Source organism: Gallus gallus, chromosome 17 (genome assembly GCF_016699485.2).
Source record: "Gallus gallus isolate bGalGal1 chromosome 17, bGalGal1.mat.broiler.GRCg7b, whole genome shotgun sequence".
In the NCBI taxonomy this organism is placed as follows: Eukaryota; Metazoa; Chordata; class Aves; order Galliformes; family Phasianidae; genus Gallus; species Gallus gallus.
This window is the reverse complement of record NC_052548.1, coordinates 130,883-148,562: the sequence shown is the minus strand read 5'-3', so window position 1 is coordinate 148,562 and position 17,680 is coordinate 130,883. Positions and strand designations below refer to the sequence as shown.

Here is a 17,680-nt window from a genome sequence, read left to right as displayed (position 1 = left end):
AGGACGGACAGAAAGCCTTCACTAGAGAGACAGTGCACCAAGCCCAGGTGCCTGCTGTGTGTCTGTACCTCTCTTGGGTGCTGTGCCACACTGGGCGCTTCTGCCTTGCCTTTCTGCAAGGCTGCGCTTTGCTGGAAGGCCGCTCGCATCAGCTTCTGGCAGAAAGGAGACAAGAAAGACATGAAGAGCATCTCTGTGGTGGAAGATTTGAGCACAGCCAACCACAAATCTTCTGGTCTTCAAGAGCAGTTTCTTCAGCTTGCCTTTCTGCTGCTACAACATTATGCCGCTTCTGCAGTCAGCACAGCTCGCAAGAGCTTCTTACCTGCGGAGGCTTTGCGTTTCCAGCCTTGCCCAGCACCACTCCATGGACGCGCAGGCTCCAGTCCCTACAACAACAGATGGTGTGTTGATTTCACAGACACCAGCAGGCAGCAGAAGTACTGCCCAGTATGCCCACGTCCCCCCAGAAAACAGAAAGAGGCTACTTGGACAGCCCAAACACAAACTGATTGAGAGTTCACTTCTCACTGCTCCTTCCTGCACTCCAAATGGATGCTCACTTGACATCCCCTGCAGCACTGCACCCGCCCAGAAGGAATACTCAAAATTCATTCCTCCACACTTCACGACAGAGGGCTGAAGAAACTCACTTCTGTATGGCATGAAGGACCGTCCGTCCCTGTTGCGTCCCTCTGTGCGCTGGAAGGCGCGGTCGGATCTCTGGCAGCCTGCTGGCTGCTGCTCCCAACCGCGGGGAACCGCGCCGCGCCGCTTCTGAAGAGAGAAAGGAAGAAACGGTGGTGGGAACGGGCAGCCAAGGCTTGCAGAGAGGTTCCAGATCGTGCCAGAGAGGGGATATCAGAGTGCTGAGACACTGATTATCACTAAGGGAAAAGACGGCCTGAGCCACGTCCGCGTTGTTAGCCCAGGCTGTCAGCAGTGAGCGCTGAATGCAACCGGTTACTGAGGTCACCAAGGACCAGCAGGGCTCCCCCTGCTCCGTCCCTTCCCCTTGAGAGCAAGAGAAAGGAAGAACCAAGCAGAAGAAGCCCAGCCATACCTTGCCACTCAGACGGCAGCAATTGGAACCGCATGATCGTCTCCGTTGCTGAGACATGGCCGCTGAAGGCTCAAAGGAAGCTGAAGTTCCCAGGCCTCTGTGCACAGGAACTTCCCCGGCCCTTGGAAAGAGCTGGCTTCCCTCTTCCTCCGACTGCCTCGATCCCAAAATCTCCCTTGGGACAGGAACCCTGCAGAGAGTACCGACGAGTGCACACGCGGTGCTTCTGACGGGCTCTCACAGGGTGATCTGTTCCACGGAAGGCCCAGAGCTCAGCCTCGGTGTGCAGCACGCTCACCAGAGCACCAGCTCTGCTCACCAGCTGTGGCGGAAACGCTGCCACCCCAGCAGTGATTGTGACCTCAGCGAGTGCCCGCATCGCTTCCGTGCTTTCATCATAAGCGAATGAAATGGACGACTCCCTGATCCACATCTTAGGAAATCACCACCAGGGTCACCCTAGTGGGGTTATTTGAATAATGGAGAAGTGAAGATGACTCTTGTGCAGCCCAATAAAAACCAGTCAAGACCAGTATGGCCTCCGAGTGGTCAATGGAGTCCCAGGGGAACCCGTAGAAAACGAAACCCAGGGCCTGTGCCAGCATCTGTGTTTGGGGCTTTGAGTCCCAGGGCTGATGTCAGCCTCTCCGGCTGTGGCTTTAAGTCCCAGGGCCAGTGCTGGGCTCCCCGCCTGTGTCTGTGGCCTTAGGCCCTTGGCTGCTTCTGGCCTCTCTAGCTGGGGCTGTGGCTTTAAGCCCCTGGACTGGTTCCAGCCTTTCAGGCTGTGGTTTTGGTCCCCAGGACTGGTACCAAAGTTTAAGTAACCAACAGGAGGCTCACCCAATGGGGTTCTGTGAAGCATCAGAAGAGAGAAATACACACGATTCTTGTGTAGCCAGGATGGGTCACCCTCTCGCTCAGGCGCTGCACGATTGGAAGCAGGAGTACGTTTCCCACAGGCTGCCTCCAGATTGGGGTCATTGGAGTCAATGGGGTCATTGGGGTCTATGGAGACACTGGATTCAATAGTGTCTGGGGTCAATGGGGTCATTGGAGTCAAAGGTGTCATTGTGGTCAATGGAGTCACTGGATTCAATGGGGTTATTAGGGTCAATGGGGGTCACTTGTGCTCAATGGGGACACTTGGGCAATGGGGGTCATTGTGGTCAGTGGGGTCATTGGGGTCAACGGGGTCACTGAGCTCAATGGTGTCATTGAGGTCTATGGTGTCTTTGGAGTCAGTGGTGCTATTGGCGTCAATGGGGGTCTTTTGGGTCAATGGGGGCTGATGGGGTCATTGAGGTCATTGAATTCAATGGGGTTATTGGAGTCAGTGGGGTCACTGGAGTCAATGGGGTCATTGGAGTCAACGGGGTCCCTGGGGCAATGGGGGTCATTGGGTTCAATGGGGGTTTTTGGGGTCATTGTAGGCAATGGAGATATTGGGGTCAATTGTGTCACTGGGGTCAGTGGGGGTCGTTGGGATCAATGAAGGCCATTAGAGTTAAAGGGGTCAGTAGTGTCAATGGGTTCTATGGGGTCAGTGAGGTAAATGGGTTGTTGGGGTCTTATGGGGTCATGGGTATCATTAGGATCTTTGGCATCGGTGGGGTCAGTGGGGTCATGCTGGGTCATTGGGGTCAATGGGGCCATGTGGGATCATTGGGATCATTGGGGTTATAAGGTTCATGTGATGTCACTGAAGTCACTGGCTCAAGGTTTGGGCTTCCAAGCAATCACCAAGCTTTTGGATGAGCCAGCCAGCCCTCTGCTTTTTGTGAGGACAGACCCCAACGAGCCCACAGAACCCAAATAACCTCCTTGACCCCCACAGACAAGTCCTCCTTGGAAAGCCATCTCGGCAAGGGCAGAATAGCGCTGTTCTTGGGCCGCAGCACTCCATGGCCAGGCGCTGCTCAGACGCTGGGGCTGCATTTCCTCCTGGGCACCCACACATGCTGCGATTCCCCTGCAGGTTCCTGCCGGGTTTGTGGCTTCCTGCTGGGGAACTCCTCATCTTCTTCTGCAAGCTGCCCCCCAGCGTCACTACTGCCTCCTCTGGTACCAGTACTGGCAGATGCCTCAGCGTTCATGAGCCTGGACTTCCTGCCTCCCATCAGCAGCTGCTCCTTCATTCATACTGCAATACCGTCCACTTCCAGCACCAGCAGAGCTGCAAGGCAGAGATGGGAAACGTGGGATTAATGCAAACGCAGAAGCCCAAGGCTGTCCCACCACCACGTATTGCAGCCTCGGAAAGTCAGCTGCGACTACAACCTCTGTCAGAATCAAAACAGGCACCGTACATTAAGGGTGACCTCTGAACTGAAGGAATTACCACAGTCGGAAATAAATACTGAAATTGCTCATTTATCTGTAGGTGGTTATCTCTGAATTCTTTGGCTTTTGGGAAAATGTGGACTTGGAATTGAAGGATACAAGGAAAAGGAGCAGCACTTGGCAACTCCTGCAAACTGAGCAGTGCGGGGAAGATTGTGCCATTTTTTCTCCTGGCCCACAAATTCAGTTTCCTTCCTTAAAAAGAGAAGGGAAAAAGAGCCTGACATAAAGGAGGCACAGTGTAGTCGAACCTCACACGTAGAAGCAGGAGAGCTCTCATGGCACTGATCATAGAATCACAGAATCATAGGATGGCCTGGGTTGAAAAGGACCTCAAAGGTCATTGAGTTCCAACCCCCGGCTATGTGCAGGGTCGCCAACCACCAGACCAGGCTGCCTGGAGCCACATCCTTGGCCTTGAATGCCCCCATGGATGAGGCATCCACAACCTCCCTGGGCAACCTCTTCCAGTGCGTCAGCACCCTCTGAGTGAAAAACTTCCTCCTAGTATCTAATGTAAATCTCCCGTCTCCATTGAAAACCATTCCCCCTTGTCCTATCACTATCCACCCTCATAAACAGCCGGTCCCCCTCCTGGTTAGATGCTCCCTTCAGGTACTGAAAGGCCACAAGGAGGTCTCCCCAGAGCCTTCTCTTCTCCAGGCTAAACAAGTCCAGTTCCCTCAACCTTTCCTCACAGGAGAGGTGCTCCAGCCCTCTGGCCATCTTAGTGGCCCTCCTCTGGACCCATTCCAACAGCTCCACGTCCTTCCTGTGCTGGGGACCCCAGGCCTGGACGCAGTACTGCAGATGGGATCGAGTAGAGGGGCACAATCCCTCTCCCTGCTGGCCACCGCTTTTTGAATGCAGCCCAGCACACAGTTGGCCTTCCGGGCTGCAAGCACACACTGCTGGCTCATGTGCAGTTTCTCGCCCACCAGGACCCCCAAGTCCTTCTCCGCGGGGCTGCTCTCAAAGAGATCTTCCCCCACTCTGTATCAATACCTGGGATTGCCCCGACCCAATGCAGCACCCTGCGCTTGGCCTTGCTGAACCTCATCAAGTTCTCGTGGGCCCACTTCTCCAGCCTGCCCAGGTCCCTCGGGATGGCTTCCCTTCCCTCCAACGTAGCGACTGCACCGCTCAGCTTGGTGTCATCCGCAAACTTGCTGAGGGTGCACTCGATGCCATCGTCTGTCACTGATGGAGATGCTGAAGAGCACCGGTGCCAAGACCGACCCCCGAGGGACACCGCTTGTGACCGGCCCCCACCCTGGCACAGACCCACTGATCACAACCCTTTGGCTGTGTCCAGCCAGCCAGTTCCTAATCCACTCAACAGGCCATCCTTCACATCCACACCTTTCCAGTGGAGAGTGCGGAATGTGGTGAGGGACCATGGCAAAGGCCTTGCAGCAGTCCAGGTAGATGACATCCACCGCCCCTCCCCCGTCCACTGAAGCCATCATTCCATCACAGAAGGCCACCGGATCGGCCAGGCACGATCTGCCCTTGGTGAAGCCATGCTGGCTGTCTCGGATCACCTCTTTGTCTCGGATGTGCCTTAACACAGCTTCTAGGAGGATCTGCTCCAGGACCTTCCCAGGCACAGAGCTGCGGCTCACCGACCCGTAGTTCCCCGGGTCCTCCTTTCTCCCGTCCTTACAAATGGGAGCACTGTTTCCCTTTCTGCTTTTCCAGTCACTGGGGACTTCCCCAGACAGCCAGGACTTTTCCGATGCAACGGAGAGCGGCTCGGCACCACATCAGCCATCTCGCAGAAGCCTGGGATGGATATCATCCGGCCCCACGGACTTACATACATTCAGTTCCCTGTGGAGGACTCAGACTTCTTCCGCCGTTACAGTGGGACGGAATGCGCTCCTCTCACCCACACCGAGGGCTTCAGGGTCCCGGCAGGCACGGGAAGCCCGACCACCTGCAAAGACCGAGGCAAAGCTCTCACTGAGCACCTCAGCCTTTGCCATGGCTGCCCACTGCCTTTCATCCGAGGGAGCGCTCTCCTCGGCCCGTCTCCTCCTGCCTGTGGAGCTGAAGATGAGGCTGCACGCGTCTTTGCGCGTGCACTGCTGCGCAACGGGATGGGGTTGCATGTGTGTGCGTGCATGTGGTTGCACGCAGGGATGGGGCCACACACGCGTGTGTGCTGTGGGCGAACAAACCGCTGTGGTGCCTCAGGGAGAGCCTCACCGCCTTTTTGCTGCTCCCGGCAGCGCCTCGCCGCCATTCTTTGCTTCTTGCAGCCCCTTCCCACTGCTGCTGCTTTGGGGGTGTCCGCTCCGCTCCCAGCTCAACGCCGGCCCGTGCCAACCTCTTATTGGTCAGCTAGAGCTCGATCCCGCTCCTGGTGGACTCTACATGGTCAGCAGCAGCTCCGACCCGCCCCCGTTAGCCTCTCATTGGTCAGATGCGGCTCCATCCCTCCCCCTGTTGTTTCTCATTGGTCAACAGCAGCTCCGTCCCACTCCCATCCAGCCTCTCATTGGTTAGCAGCAACTCGGACCCATGCCAGCCTCTGATTGGTCAGCAGCAGCTCTGACCCACCCCCGGTGGCCTCTCATTGGTGATTGACAGCTCCATTCCACCCCTGCTGGCTCTCATTTGTCAGAAGCAGCACTGACCCACCCCCGGTGGCCTCTCATTGGTCAATGGCATTTCTGGCCCGCCCCTGGCCTCTGATTGGTGAGCGGAAGCGCCGCCAACTCCAATTGGCTGAGGGGCAGAGCACGCCGTTGGCAACCGGCTCGGAATCGCCCAGCTGTCCCCTCAGACGGCAGCCCGTGGCCGTCCCCTTCGCCGTGGGATGCGGGGATTTGGGGCGGCTGAAGGAGTCGGGGCCCCCACCGCTGTAGCGCTGCTGCCCCCATTAGGGCCTGGAAACCCGAGCCTCCAGTGCTGCCCATGGTGCCCCCCAAGGCTGAGGTGGTCTGTGGGTGTAGGGGCAGTGGGGGAGATGTGGTGGGGATGTGGGAGCTGAGGGGCTTTGGGGGCTATTTGGGGGATGTGGGGGGATATGGGGCTGTAGGGTGCTGTGTGGGGATCTCGAGGGATATGGGGATATCGGTGGGTTTTGGGAATGGAGGGGGATGGAGGGATGTGGGGCCACAGGTGGTGCTATAGAGGGATGTAGGGCTGTGAGTGGGTTGTAGGAGATGGGGCTGTAGGGGGCTGTGTTGGGAATCCAGGGAGGGTGTGAGGGGCCATGGGGAGGCCAGAGGGAGAAATGGGACTGTAGGGGGTATAGGGTTAGGCTTTGGGGCAACAGGGGGCTGTAGTGGGTTATAGGGGTGGATATTGGGAGATATGGGGCTGTAGTGGTCTGTGGGTGCTATTGGGAGGGATGTGGGGCTATCAAGGGGCTTTGGGGGGGCTGCAGAGGGATATAGGGCTGTGTGGGAGTTGTAGGAGGATATGAAGGGGGGCTATCAGGGTGGGTCTATGGGTGGCTGTATGGGTGTGTGGGGCTTTAAGGAGCTTAATTGTGTCTCTAGGGGGGCTATGGGGCTCTAGATAGTTGTGGGGGACTGTAGAAGGGGTATTGGGGTATATGTGGAAAGAGGGGGTTGTGGTTGGGATCTAGGGATCTGTGGGGAGCAATTGGGAGATATGGATCTCCGGGGTGCTGCGAGGTCTTTAGGGGGAGTTTTAGGGCTATATGGGAGACGTAGGGAGATTTGGTTCTCTAGGGGGCTGTGGTGGTATAGGGGTGATATGGGTCTGTAGGGGGCGTTGGGAGGAGCTCCACGGTTGTATGAGGGGTCTGTAAGGGCTATAGGTGTGTTCGAGGGGGATATGTGGCTCTGGGGGTTTGTGGCAACGTGTGGGAGCGTTAAGGGTGCTAGGGGTTGGGGGGGGCTCTAGGGAAGGATGTTGTGCTGTAGGAGATTGTGGGGGCCTGAGGGAGGATATAGGGTGTCTGTGGGGGACTGTTGGGGGATTTAGAAGAGATATGGAGTATAGTAGGGTTCTAGGGGGATATGAGGTTGGATATGGGAGAGTGTGGGGGTCTCTGGAGGGGGTCTAGGGCCAGTGTAGGGCTGTGGGTAGCTGTAAGGGGCGATGGGGCTTTAAAGGCTGGGGGACTGTAGGGAGGGTGTTAGGGCTGTAGGGGGGATATGGGGTTCTATGGGGCTGTAGGGGACAGGGGAATAATATGTCGCTGTAGGTGGGTATTGGGGGAGCTATATGGTTCTATGGGGAGGCTACTGGGGGCAGTGGGAGAGCTATAGCGAGTTTATAGGTGGTTATGTGGCTATAGGGTTCTGTGGGTGGTCTGTAGGAGGGTTCTAGTAGGGTAGGAGGCTATAGGGGGCTGTGGAGGGGATATAAGGAGACATGGGGCAATAGTGGGCTTTTAGGGGGCTGTGGCGGGCTGTGGGAGGGTATAGGATGATAGAGGGCCGGAGAGGGTTTCTAGAGAGGGATGTTATGCTGGAGAAGGTATGGGGGGCTAAAAGAGGGCTTTGGAGGTTATGAAGGGGCTCTTTTGGGCTCTTTGGAGATATAGGGAGATCTGAGGCTATAGGGGGTGTTTGGAGGATGTGGTCCTCTAAGGGGCTGTGTGGGTCCATAGGATGATCTGGAGCTATAGGGTGATCTCCAAAGGGATGTGGGGCTAGAAGGCTCTCCCTCCCTTCCTTTCCCCGCTTCCACAGCAGGGAGGGTGAAATGCTAGTCATGAAATTGAAATTGGAACTGAAGTTGTCTTGGAATAGAATATGATGCTTTTGTGGTCTTCAATCTGAAACGTGTTTTCTCCTTGGGTTTAGGTTATCTGTTTATGCTTAATGATTATGCTTAATAATCTAATCATGTTTCATAATGTCTTTTGAAAAGGTTTCAGTCTGCAGTCTGCTGATCCGAAAGAAAGAAGGCGGCTTTTGGAGGACTTAATCATGGCGAGTCGAGCTGCTGCTGAACCTCCCCTTCCAACATCCAGCAGGTGAGGACGCTGTGCATCTCAGCCCTCCCTCCCTGCACTATAGCAGCGATTGTAATCAAACCTCTGAACTCCCCGGTTTGTTCTGCAGGCCCCGATGATGGCACAGGCATGAAAGAGCCCAGAGCTCGTCGCTGGGGAGAGGCTGCGTATGGCGTTGTGAAGGGAGAGATGGAGGAGTGGTTTGAGCAGCGCTGTGCAGGAAGGAACGGCTGGTAAGAGAAGAGGTGTGTGTGCTGAGAGCAAGGGCTGTACGGCTCCTCTCTGTGTTCTCACAGCAAGTGCACGGCAGAGCTCCTTGCTCTCTGTTCTTTCTTGCAAGGCTGCGGCGCTTCAAAGTGCGCTGTGGGTGGGCAGCGCGATGACAGCCCAAGGGTGGCACCAGGAGATGCAGCGCAGCCCTCTGCAGCAGCAGGGTGCATTGATTGGTCTTGCTCATTCTTGAAGGAGAAGGTGTGTTTAGCTGCCAACTTTGGTGGCTCCATAGCATGTGCTGAAGGCTTTGGGGCCCTTCCTGTGTTCCTCACGTCCTGAGGCAGTGAAGGACTTCCCTTGCTCTGTAGGAATGGTTCCTGTGCAAGGGCATGGTCGTCTGCCTGTAGCAGATACTGAAGGTTGTGGTGTTGTGACTGCAGTGATGGAGTTGGCTTTATGAATGGCAATTGCACTCTGCTCACGTGCAGCTCTTTCTGACACAGGCAGGAGTCGGGCAGCGGTACTGCAGCTCCTCTGGCAGCTTTGCAGCACAGTTGGGAAGCAGAAGATGTGAAAGAAGAACTGCGTTGCTGGGACGTTCCCCTGTTCTTCCCCCAGCTGTCCCCTTGCCTCAGCCTGGATTCCCCTTGCGTTCCTGTAGGATTCCCTTCCATCCCCCTGGCTGCCCCTTGCTTTCCACAAGGCTGCCCTTTCCTTTCTCATGACTGTCCACCCATCATTCCCTCAGAGCCCCAATATCCCCCCCAGTGTTTCCCAGCAAGACCCCTAGAGACACCCTATAGCCGCCCACAGAGCCCCATAGCCCCTCAAGGACCCCCACAGACCCAGTACACCTCCCCCGTAGCTGGCCCATACCCACATGGAGCCCCACAGTCTTCAGCAACACCCCATGTCCCCCACTGGGCTTCCCCGGAATCCTCCTATTTCCTCCCTCAGACCTCCTTTACACCTCCAAGATCCCCCCTGGGAACTCACTGATCCCCACGGTCCCTGACAGGACCCCATCACCATCCCAGGAACCCCATAGCCCATCTTTGGCCTCTTTTCCCCCCGACCTGCCTCCAGATCCTGTAGAACCTCACAGTGCTGTGACATGGATGGCTTCTGCAGGTGAGGAATGAGGAGCTGGAGAAGGTGTAGGGCACAGATGTGGGTGCAAGTGAAGTGGGCGGCACTGGGGATACTGGGGAACACGGATCAGAACATGGGTGGATTTGGGGAGGATAAGGGGATATGGACCACAGCCTGCAGGAGCAGAGTGCTTCACAGGAGAAGGCGAGGTGTGAGGTACAGGTGGGACTTGTGGGTGCAGAGACATGACGTGGCATGGGTACGTGGGGGGCTTGGGGGCTCGTGGGGAGCGGTTTGGGGTCAGAATGGGGGATGTGGAGTGGTGTTGGAGTGCATTCATTGATTTCTTCCTGAGAGGGGATTGGGGTTCATTTCGATCTAATGTTGAAGCCCTGATCAGTAACCCCACATGAGCCCAGAACCCCAGAAAAGTCCGCGTGACCACAAGGCTCCACATGTCCCATAACCCTGTGAGCACTGTAACCCCATATGAGGCTGTGGGCAGGGATAGGTCTGTTCCTGCATTGTTCAGGGGGGTACTATAAGGTGGCTCTGGGGCCGCTGTATTTCAGCAGCCTGAATATTCCCCTGATGCTCATCTTGCCCTCATCTTTGGGGGCAAAATGGAGGTCAAGGGGTTTGTTGGGGGCTAAGGAAGAGGTTCCATGAGTGTATCCCATAGCTGCCCAGAGCATCCCCAGAGCCATCCTAGAGGAGCAGTTCCAGAGCAGCCCCATCATTGCCCATAGCTCGTAGCCAGCAGCAGTTCCACCAGCAGCAGTGTGTTGGGTAAAGACAGCTCCTAAGTGTGGCTCTGCTGCAAGGCTGCACCAAAGTGCTCCTGAAGCCCTCCCATAGGCGTCTTTTAACTGTCCCACAACCCTGTGAGGCTTCCCCACATCCCAGCACATCCACGAACGTGCCTGTGGGGTGTGCGAGAAACGCTCACATCCCTGATGTTCCACCAGGCACAGCTCTCAGTGCAGCAGCAAAGCTCATTCCTGATTGCTGTGGCATTACTGCACTCTCTTCTGTGAGCTCCTTCTGCTCCTGTAGCTCTCCTCCCATGGCACCCACTGCTCTCCCCCTTGGCTGGGCACTGCAGGCTCACAGTCTCCACCACGCATCCGCTGTGCCGTTTTTCCAGAGGAGGTCTATGGCCAACATGTTCCTTTCGGGCTGATTGTGTGCTTTTCTATGCAGACAGGCAGGCAGGATTTCGTGCAGCTGTTGCACGTGCTGGGTCTCATGCTCCGTCCTGCAGCTGTGCCTTATCTCGTGTGCACTCTCCACCTCCCCCTGGTCAGAACGTCCTGGCCCTGCTGTGCTCTGCTCAGCATCTGTCTGCTGAACGACGACACAGCTGTCACACTGAGCCTGCCTTGTGCTATCCCTGCAGATGTTGGATGATTTCTTCTGCCACTCTCCCACCCGTAAGCGCCCGGGTGATTTCCAGCAGCACACAGCTGGCACACAGAGCCATGCTGACCACGGCAGGGAGCAGCTCCCTGTTGCAGTCCCGTAGCGGTGGGTGGCCGTGCCAAAGGGGGATCCCACCGCTGCTGCTCTCCATCCTTCTGCGCTCGTTCTGCACCACCGTGCATTCCATCCTTCCTCCTCGTGCTGCGCTGCCCATTTCCTGGGGTCGTTGCAGCAGCTGCTGCAAGTGCTGATGTTGGAGCAGTTTCTTCCCCACCGCGAGATCCCTTCCAAGAAACACTGCCCCTACTGCTGCAACGGCCCCAGTCTGGGACGCCTTTTTGTAAGGAGTTGTGTTTTTTGTTCTGCAGCTGACTTGGATTTCTTCTCCCACTGTCCCGTGAAGGAGTTGATTTGCTTCAGTCCATCCCTGTTCCATTCCTGGCTCGGGTATCCCTCGTGGCCATGCAGCACCGCAGCAGCAAAGCTCCAATCCCTTCCCCGGTCTCAGTGGGTTCAGTTTGTTCTGTTCTCATCCACTTACAGAAACAGAAGCTACCAAGCCACCAAACCCTGGGACAGGTATTTCCCTACAGAAGCATTCATGTCCTTCTGCTGGCCCCTTTGGCCAGTTCCCAGCTCTCCAAACTGAGGCGTACGGCTGCAGCCCACCCCATGGCTTCTCTGGGGCAGCTGTGGGGCAGCCCCACCCTGAGGAGGAGATGCCTTTTCCTAGCATGCAGCTGGTTCTATGGCCACATGGGGTGAGGACGTGGGGTCGTGGGTCACATAGGGGTCCTGCAGGGTCACAGAGTTACGGGGTGATGTGGGGCTATGGGGTCAGATGGGGTTCTGAATCACAGTGATAGGGTCAGATTGGATGGTAGGGACAGATGGGGTGACATGGAGTTATGGATCACATGGGTTGTATGGTCGGGGTGAGGTGGGGGCAAGGATCCCAGATTTATGGGCCACATGGCGTCAGTTCGCAGCATGATGGGGGCAGGAGGAGCCAGGGAGTCACAGGGTCATGTGGGGGTATGGTTCCCATCAGGGCTGTGGGTCACGTGCAGCCATGGGGTCACGCACATACAGGGCGATGAGGTCATCTTGGGTTATGGCTCATGTGGGGTAACGGCTCAGGGCCCCACCTTTGGGCCACAGGGACGCCCAGTCCCCTCTCAGGATGAAATGAAACCACTGCAAACTCTGTCCACTCCCCCCCCCTTTTTACCTCAAACCGCTCCCCACATCCTCCCATACTCTCTACGTCCCCATACTAGCCCATGCCCCTGTGTCCCACCTGCAGCCCACGTCTTGTTTTCTCCTGAACAGCATTCTGCTCCTGCTGCCTGTGTTCCCACATCCCTTAATGTCCCTATATCCTCCAAACACACCCCCAGAGAGCCCTATAGCTCCTCAAGGACCTTCTCAGACTCAGCACATTTCCCCCACAGAGAAGCTGGGCCATCACAGGCTTCTGCAGTCCCCAGCAGCAGCACACATCCCCCTCTGAGCTCACACTGAACCCCCTTGTTTTCTTCCTCAGACCTCCCTTACGCCCTCAGTCCTCTCCTGGGTCCTCAGAGTTCCACAGTCCGTGACAGGACCCCCATCACCATCCCAGGATCCCCATATCCCACCGACGAGGAACCCCACAGCAAAACACATCTCAGGATGGGGCTCCAGTGGTGCACCAATACATTCATTAAAGAGAGGAGAATGAATGAGCGTAAAGGGGGGCCTTTCCTCCTGATGTTGCCCACCGCCTGCGTGTTGGCTGTGCCATGCCAGCAGCATTTTGTCCTCGAGCTGTGAGTGCAGGTATGCGTGCATACGGGGGTGTGCAGAGATGGAGCTGAACATCAGAGCGTGCATTGCGCTTGGCTGTGTGCACAGTGCTTGCAGGTGCAAGTTTTGCATCTGTGTGCATGCACATGGCTGTGTGCAAGGCTGGAGCAGTGGTCGAGTCTTCGTGCTCGTGGGTGTGCAGAGGGATGGGGTGCACACATGTGAACACAGCGCCATGGGAGGCACTGCAAAGGAAACAGCTCCATCCCAGCCACAACAGTGACAGGCAGGCAGGCACTGGGGAGGGCTGCACGGCAGAGGGACGCCCTCTGAGTGCCACAACCTGGAGCGCTGTCTGCAAGCAGAACAGTGCCTGGATGGCAGCCTGCTGGTCCTAAGCTGCAGAGATGCTGCTCTGGACCAACAGCCTGTCATTTTTTCAGAAAACGCTGTCCTTTTGCTGAACTTTGCTCATTACATACTTGTCATTAAGGAAAAAATGCTTGGCACTGCCCTGGGAAACTCAGCCATCTCCACAGCGCTGCTCTCCAAGTCAGCATGCTCGTGGCCAGGCTTTGTTCCCTGCAGCTCTCTGCACGTGCTTTGCAGACAGTCTGTTTGTGGGCAGTGCAAAGGACCGCTGCCTCTGCTGCATCACTGCACGGCAGCATTCGCTGACGGAGCTGTGGCAGTTCTGAGCGAGCGCCGCGAGACCGATAATGAGGAGGTGGGGCAGCAGCTCTCCGAGTGCCGCGGGACAAATCAGGCCGTGCGCTCTGTGTGAATCTCTCTTTCATTGTGACTGGTTTTTATTGACTACGTGTGAAGGTGGAGTGCCGAGTTGGGTGGCACTCAGCACTGCCCTGTAATGCCGCGCACTGCAGCCGCTGCCTGCTGACGCTCCTCCTCTCAGTCCTTCAGCTGCAGCTTCTGCATCATCTCCACGAGGCTGTTCACTGCGGAGGCCTGGGAAGAAACGGAGCGAGGGTAGAAACAGGACACCACTTCCCTCGGGATTTTACAGTCTCTTCCTTTCAGGTCTGACAGACGGAGGCCCTGAGAACAACAGGAGCCGTGTCTGCGTTCACCAAGGACTCACCTCTGCACGTGCAGCGGCAGCTCTGAGGGCAGCCTTCTTCAGCTCCACCCTCCTCTCTTTTTGTCGCCGTCTTCTTGCTGTAAGGCAAGAAAAATAGATGAATTCATTTTGTCAGCAGCACAGCTGCAGCAACATGGGCGCCGTACTGAGCAGAAGGCAGCAAAAAGACGGAGGAAATGGGACTAGGAAGCCTCCCAGTGAATGATATTTCCAGGGGGACGTGCGGAAGACCACCAAGGAGTTAACGGGAAGAGACGGGGTTACATATTCTGGCACCTCACTGCCTTTGGACTTTGTAGCCTTCCACTCTTTTCCCCCCAAGCAGAGAAGGAAAAAGCAAAGCAAAGCCCAAGCAAAGTCAATGTGCTCGAAAAGGGAGGCTGCCTCAGCACGGCGGGTACCACAGCACCTTCTCACCTCTTTGCTTGGAGCTCCGCGCTGCAGCAGGCCCAGGGTGTGCTGCTGGAGCCGGCACGCTGTCTCCGCTCTGCCCCCTCACTCTCTTATTGGTGGGCAGCTGTGCTGCGGTTGGTTCCTCTTCTTCCAAGCCCTTGCGTTTGCATCCAGCCAGGGTGTTGGAGACAGAGCGGGGGCACGCGGCAGGGGAAGGTCTTCCCCCTGTGCTGGGACCTGCTCTTCTAGGAAGCCCTCCAGCCTGGTGAGGAGCTTGAGCTGCTGCTTGTTGACAAGATCTCTCAGAATGGACCTGCAGCACCACTTTCACATAGATTACTGCCATTTGCCTCAGCACCAATCTCTGTTAAGAAAGGAAAAACAAGGAGATTTAATGAGAGCCCAACACTACTTTCAGTCTGCAAAGTGGGTCCCAATACCGGGACATCTCATCTCGAGTGCTCACGGTCATGGATCTTAGGATCTATGGTGAACTGTGGGCTCACATTTCTAATCCGCACAGGAATGCTAACTGTAAATGCCAGGGATTACGGCCACGACCAACACACAAGCGGCCACAGTCCCAGGAAAGGACGGACAGAAAGCCTAACCAGAAAGACAGTGCACCAAACCCAGGTGCCTGCTGCAGTGTCTGTACCTCTCTTCGGTGCTGTGCCACACTGGGCGCTTCTGCCTTGCCTTTCTGCAAGGCTGCGCTTTGCTGGAAGGCCGCTCGTGTCAGCTTCTGGCAGAAAGGAGACAAGAAAGACATGAAGAGCGTCTCTTTGGAGGAAGATTTGAGCACAGCCAACTACAAACTTGTGGTCTTCAAGAGCAGTTTCTTCAGTTTGCCTTTCCGCTGCTACAACCTTGTGCCACTCCTGCAGTCAGCACAGAACTGCCATGCCCTTTCCTCTCCCCTCCATCGCACGCACTTGCCCTTCATGCGGCCCTCTTTAGAGGCACGTACCCACAGCACAGCTCACAAGAGCTTCTCACCTGCGCAGGCTTTCCGTTTCCCCCCATACCCAGCACCACTCCATGGACGCGCAGGCTCCGTCCCTACAACAACAGATGGTGTGTTGATTTCACAGGCACCAGCAGGCAGCAAAAGTATTGCCCAGTAAGCCCACGTCCCCCCAGACAACAGGAAGATGCTACTTTGACCACCCAAACACAAACTGATTGATAGTTCACTTCTCACTGCTCCTTCCTGCACTCCAAATGGATGCTTACTTGACAGCATCTACAGCACTGCACCCGCCCAGAAGGAATACTCTGAATTCATTCCTCCATCCTTCACGGCAGAGGGCTGAAGAAACTCACTTTTGCACGGCAGGAAGGACGGTCCGTCCCTGTTGCGTCCCTCTGTGCGCTGCAAGGCGCGGTTGGATCTCTGGCAGCCTGCTGGCTGCTGCTCCCAACCGCGGGGAACCGCGCCGCGCCGCTTCTGAAGAGAGAAAGGAAGAAACGGTGGTGGGAACTGGGCAGCCAAGGTTTGCAGAGAGGTTCCAGATCGTGCCACAGATGGCATATCAGAGTGCTGAGACACTATCACTAAGCGAAAAGACAGCCTGAGCCACGTCCACGTTGTTAGCCCAGGCTGTCAGCAGTGAGCGCTGAATCCAACCGGTTACTGAGGTCACCGAGGACCAGCAGGGCTCCCCCTGCTCCGTCCCTTCCCCTTGAAAACAAGGTAAAGGAAGAACCAAGCAGAAGAAGCCCAGCCATACCTTGCCACTCACACGGCAGCAATTGGAACCGCGGTCGTCTCCTTGTTGAGACATGGCCGCTGAAGGCTCAGAGGAAGCTGAAGTTCCCAGGCCTCTGTGCACAGGAACTTCCCCGGCCCTTGGAAGGAGCTGGCTTCCCTCTTCCTAAGACCGCCTCGATCCACAAATCTCCCTTGGGACAGGAACCCTGCAGAGAGTACCGACGAGTGCACACGCGGTGCTTCTGACGGGCTCTCCCAGGGTGATCCCTTCCAAGGAACACTCAGAGCTCAGTCTCTGTGTGCAGCACGCTCACCAGAGCACCAGCTCTGCTCTCCAGCTGTGCCACAAACGCTCCCACCCCAGCACTGATTGTGACCTCAGCGAGTGCTTCCATCCTGGAATGGACGCATCCCAGACCCACGTCTTAGGAAACCAACACCAGGGTCACCCAATGGGGTTATCTGAAGTAATGGAGAAGTGAAGATGACTCTTGTGCAGCCCAATAAAAAACAGTCAAGTCCAGTATGGCTTCAAATTGGTCAATGGATTCTCAGGGGAACCCTTAGGAAACGAATCCCAGGGCCTGTGCCAGCATCTCTGGTTGGGGCTTTGAGTGCCAGGGCTGATGTCAGCCTCTCAGGCTGTGGCTTTAAGTGCCAGGGCCAGTGCTGGGCTCCCCGGCTGTGTCTGTGGCCTTAGGCCCTTGGCTGGCTCTGGCCTCTCTAGCTGGGGCTGTGGCTTTACGTCCCTGCACTGGTTGCAGCCTTTCAGGCTGTGGCTTCAGTCCCCAGGACTGGGACCAAATGTGAAGAAACCAACTGGAGGCTCACCCAATGGGGTTCTGTGAAGCACCAGAAGAGAGAAATACACACGATTGCTGTGTAGCCAGGCTGGGTCACCCTCTCGCTCAGGCGCTGCGTGATCAGACCTAGAAAATGTTTCCCCCAAGCTGCCTCCAGATTGGGGTCATTGGGATCATTTAGGGTCTATGGGGTCATTGAAGTCAATGGGGTTGTTGAGGTCTATGGGGTGTTCTCTTTGAGATCACCCCATAGACCTCATAGACCATAGATGAGAGGGAAGATCTCTCTGAGAGCAGCCCCGCGGAGAAGGACTTGGGGGTCCTGGTGGGCGAGAAGCTGCACGTGTGCCAGCAGTGTGTGCTTGCAGCCCGGAGGGCCAACTGTGTGCTGGGCTGCATTCAAAAAGCGGTGGCCAGCAGGGAGAGGGAGGTGATTGTGGCCCTCTACTCGATCCCATCTGCAGTACTGCGTCCAGGCCTGGGGTCCCCAGCACAGGAAGGACGTGGAGCTGTTGGAGTGGGTCCAGAGGAGGGCCGCTAAGATGGCCAGAGGGCTGGAGCACCTCTCCTGTGAGGAAAGGTTGAGGGAACTGGTCTTGTTTAGGCAGGAGAAGAGAAGGCTCTGGGGAGACCTCCTTGTGGCCTTTCAGCACGTGAAGGGAGCATCTAACCAGGAGGGGGACCGGCTGTTTATGAGGGTGGATAGTGATAGGACAAGGGGGAATGGTTTTCAACAGAGTGAGACTGCACTGTGTCTCCTTTATGTCAGGCTCTTTTTCCCTTCTCTTTTTAAGGAAGGAAAATTAATTTG

At 56.3% G+C, this 17,680-nt stretch overlaps 1 protein-coding gene and 1 long non-coding RNA gene across 6 annotated transcripts in view; one reads left to right on the top strand and one right to left on the bottom strand.

Annotated features, from left to right (window-relative positions):
- Window positions 1-17,061, bottom strand: part of LOC112531351 (zinc finger CCCH domain-containing protein 11A-like) — an 88,500-nt gene extending 71,439 nt beyond the window's left edge. For 2 of the 5 annotated variants that reach the window (XM_040649254.1, XM_040649256.2), the window contains exon 1: window positions 15,679-16,951. In XM_040649254.1, the coding sequence (XP_040505188.1) occupies window positions 15,679-15,886 (208 nt within the window). In that variant the 5' untranslated portion in view covers window positions 15,887-16,951. Of the gene's footprint in view, window positions 1-13,641; window positions 13,827-13,959; window positions 14,037-14,376; window positions 14,717-15,010; window positions 15,098-15,351; window positions 15,415-15,678 lie in introns of those variants that run through there. The other 3 variants (XM_025146347.2, XM_040649257.1, XM_040649255.1) reach the window with 3 other exon arrangements.
- On the top strand, window positions 6,159-13,358 carry LOC121107082. Its single transcript, XR_005840496.2, has 4 exons — window positions 6,159-6,346; window positions 8,261-8,366; window positions 8,455-8,578; window positions 9,062-13,358. It is a non-coding gene; the product is annotated as an uncharacterized LOC121107082 (long non-coding RNA).
- Window positions 17,062-17,680: the final 619 nt, after the last annotated feature.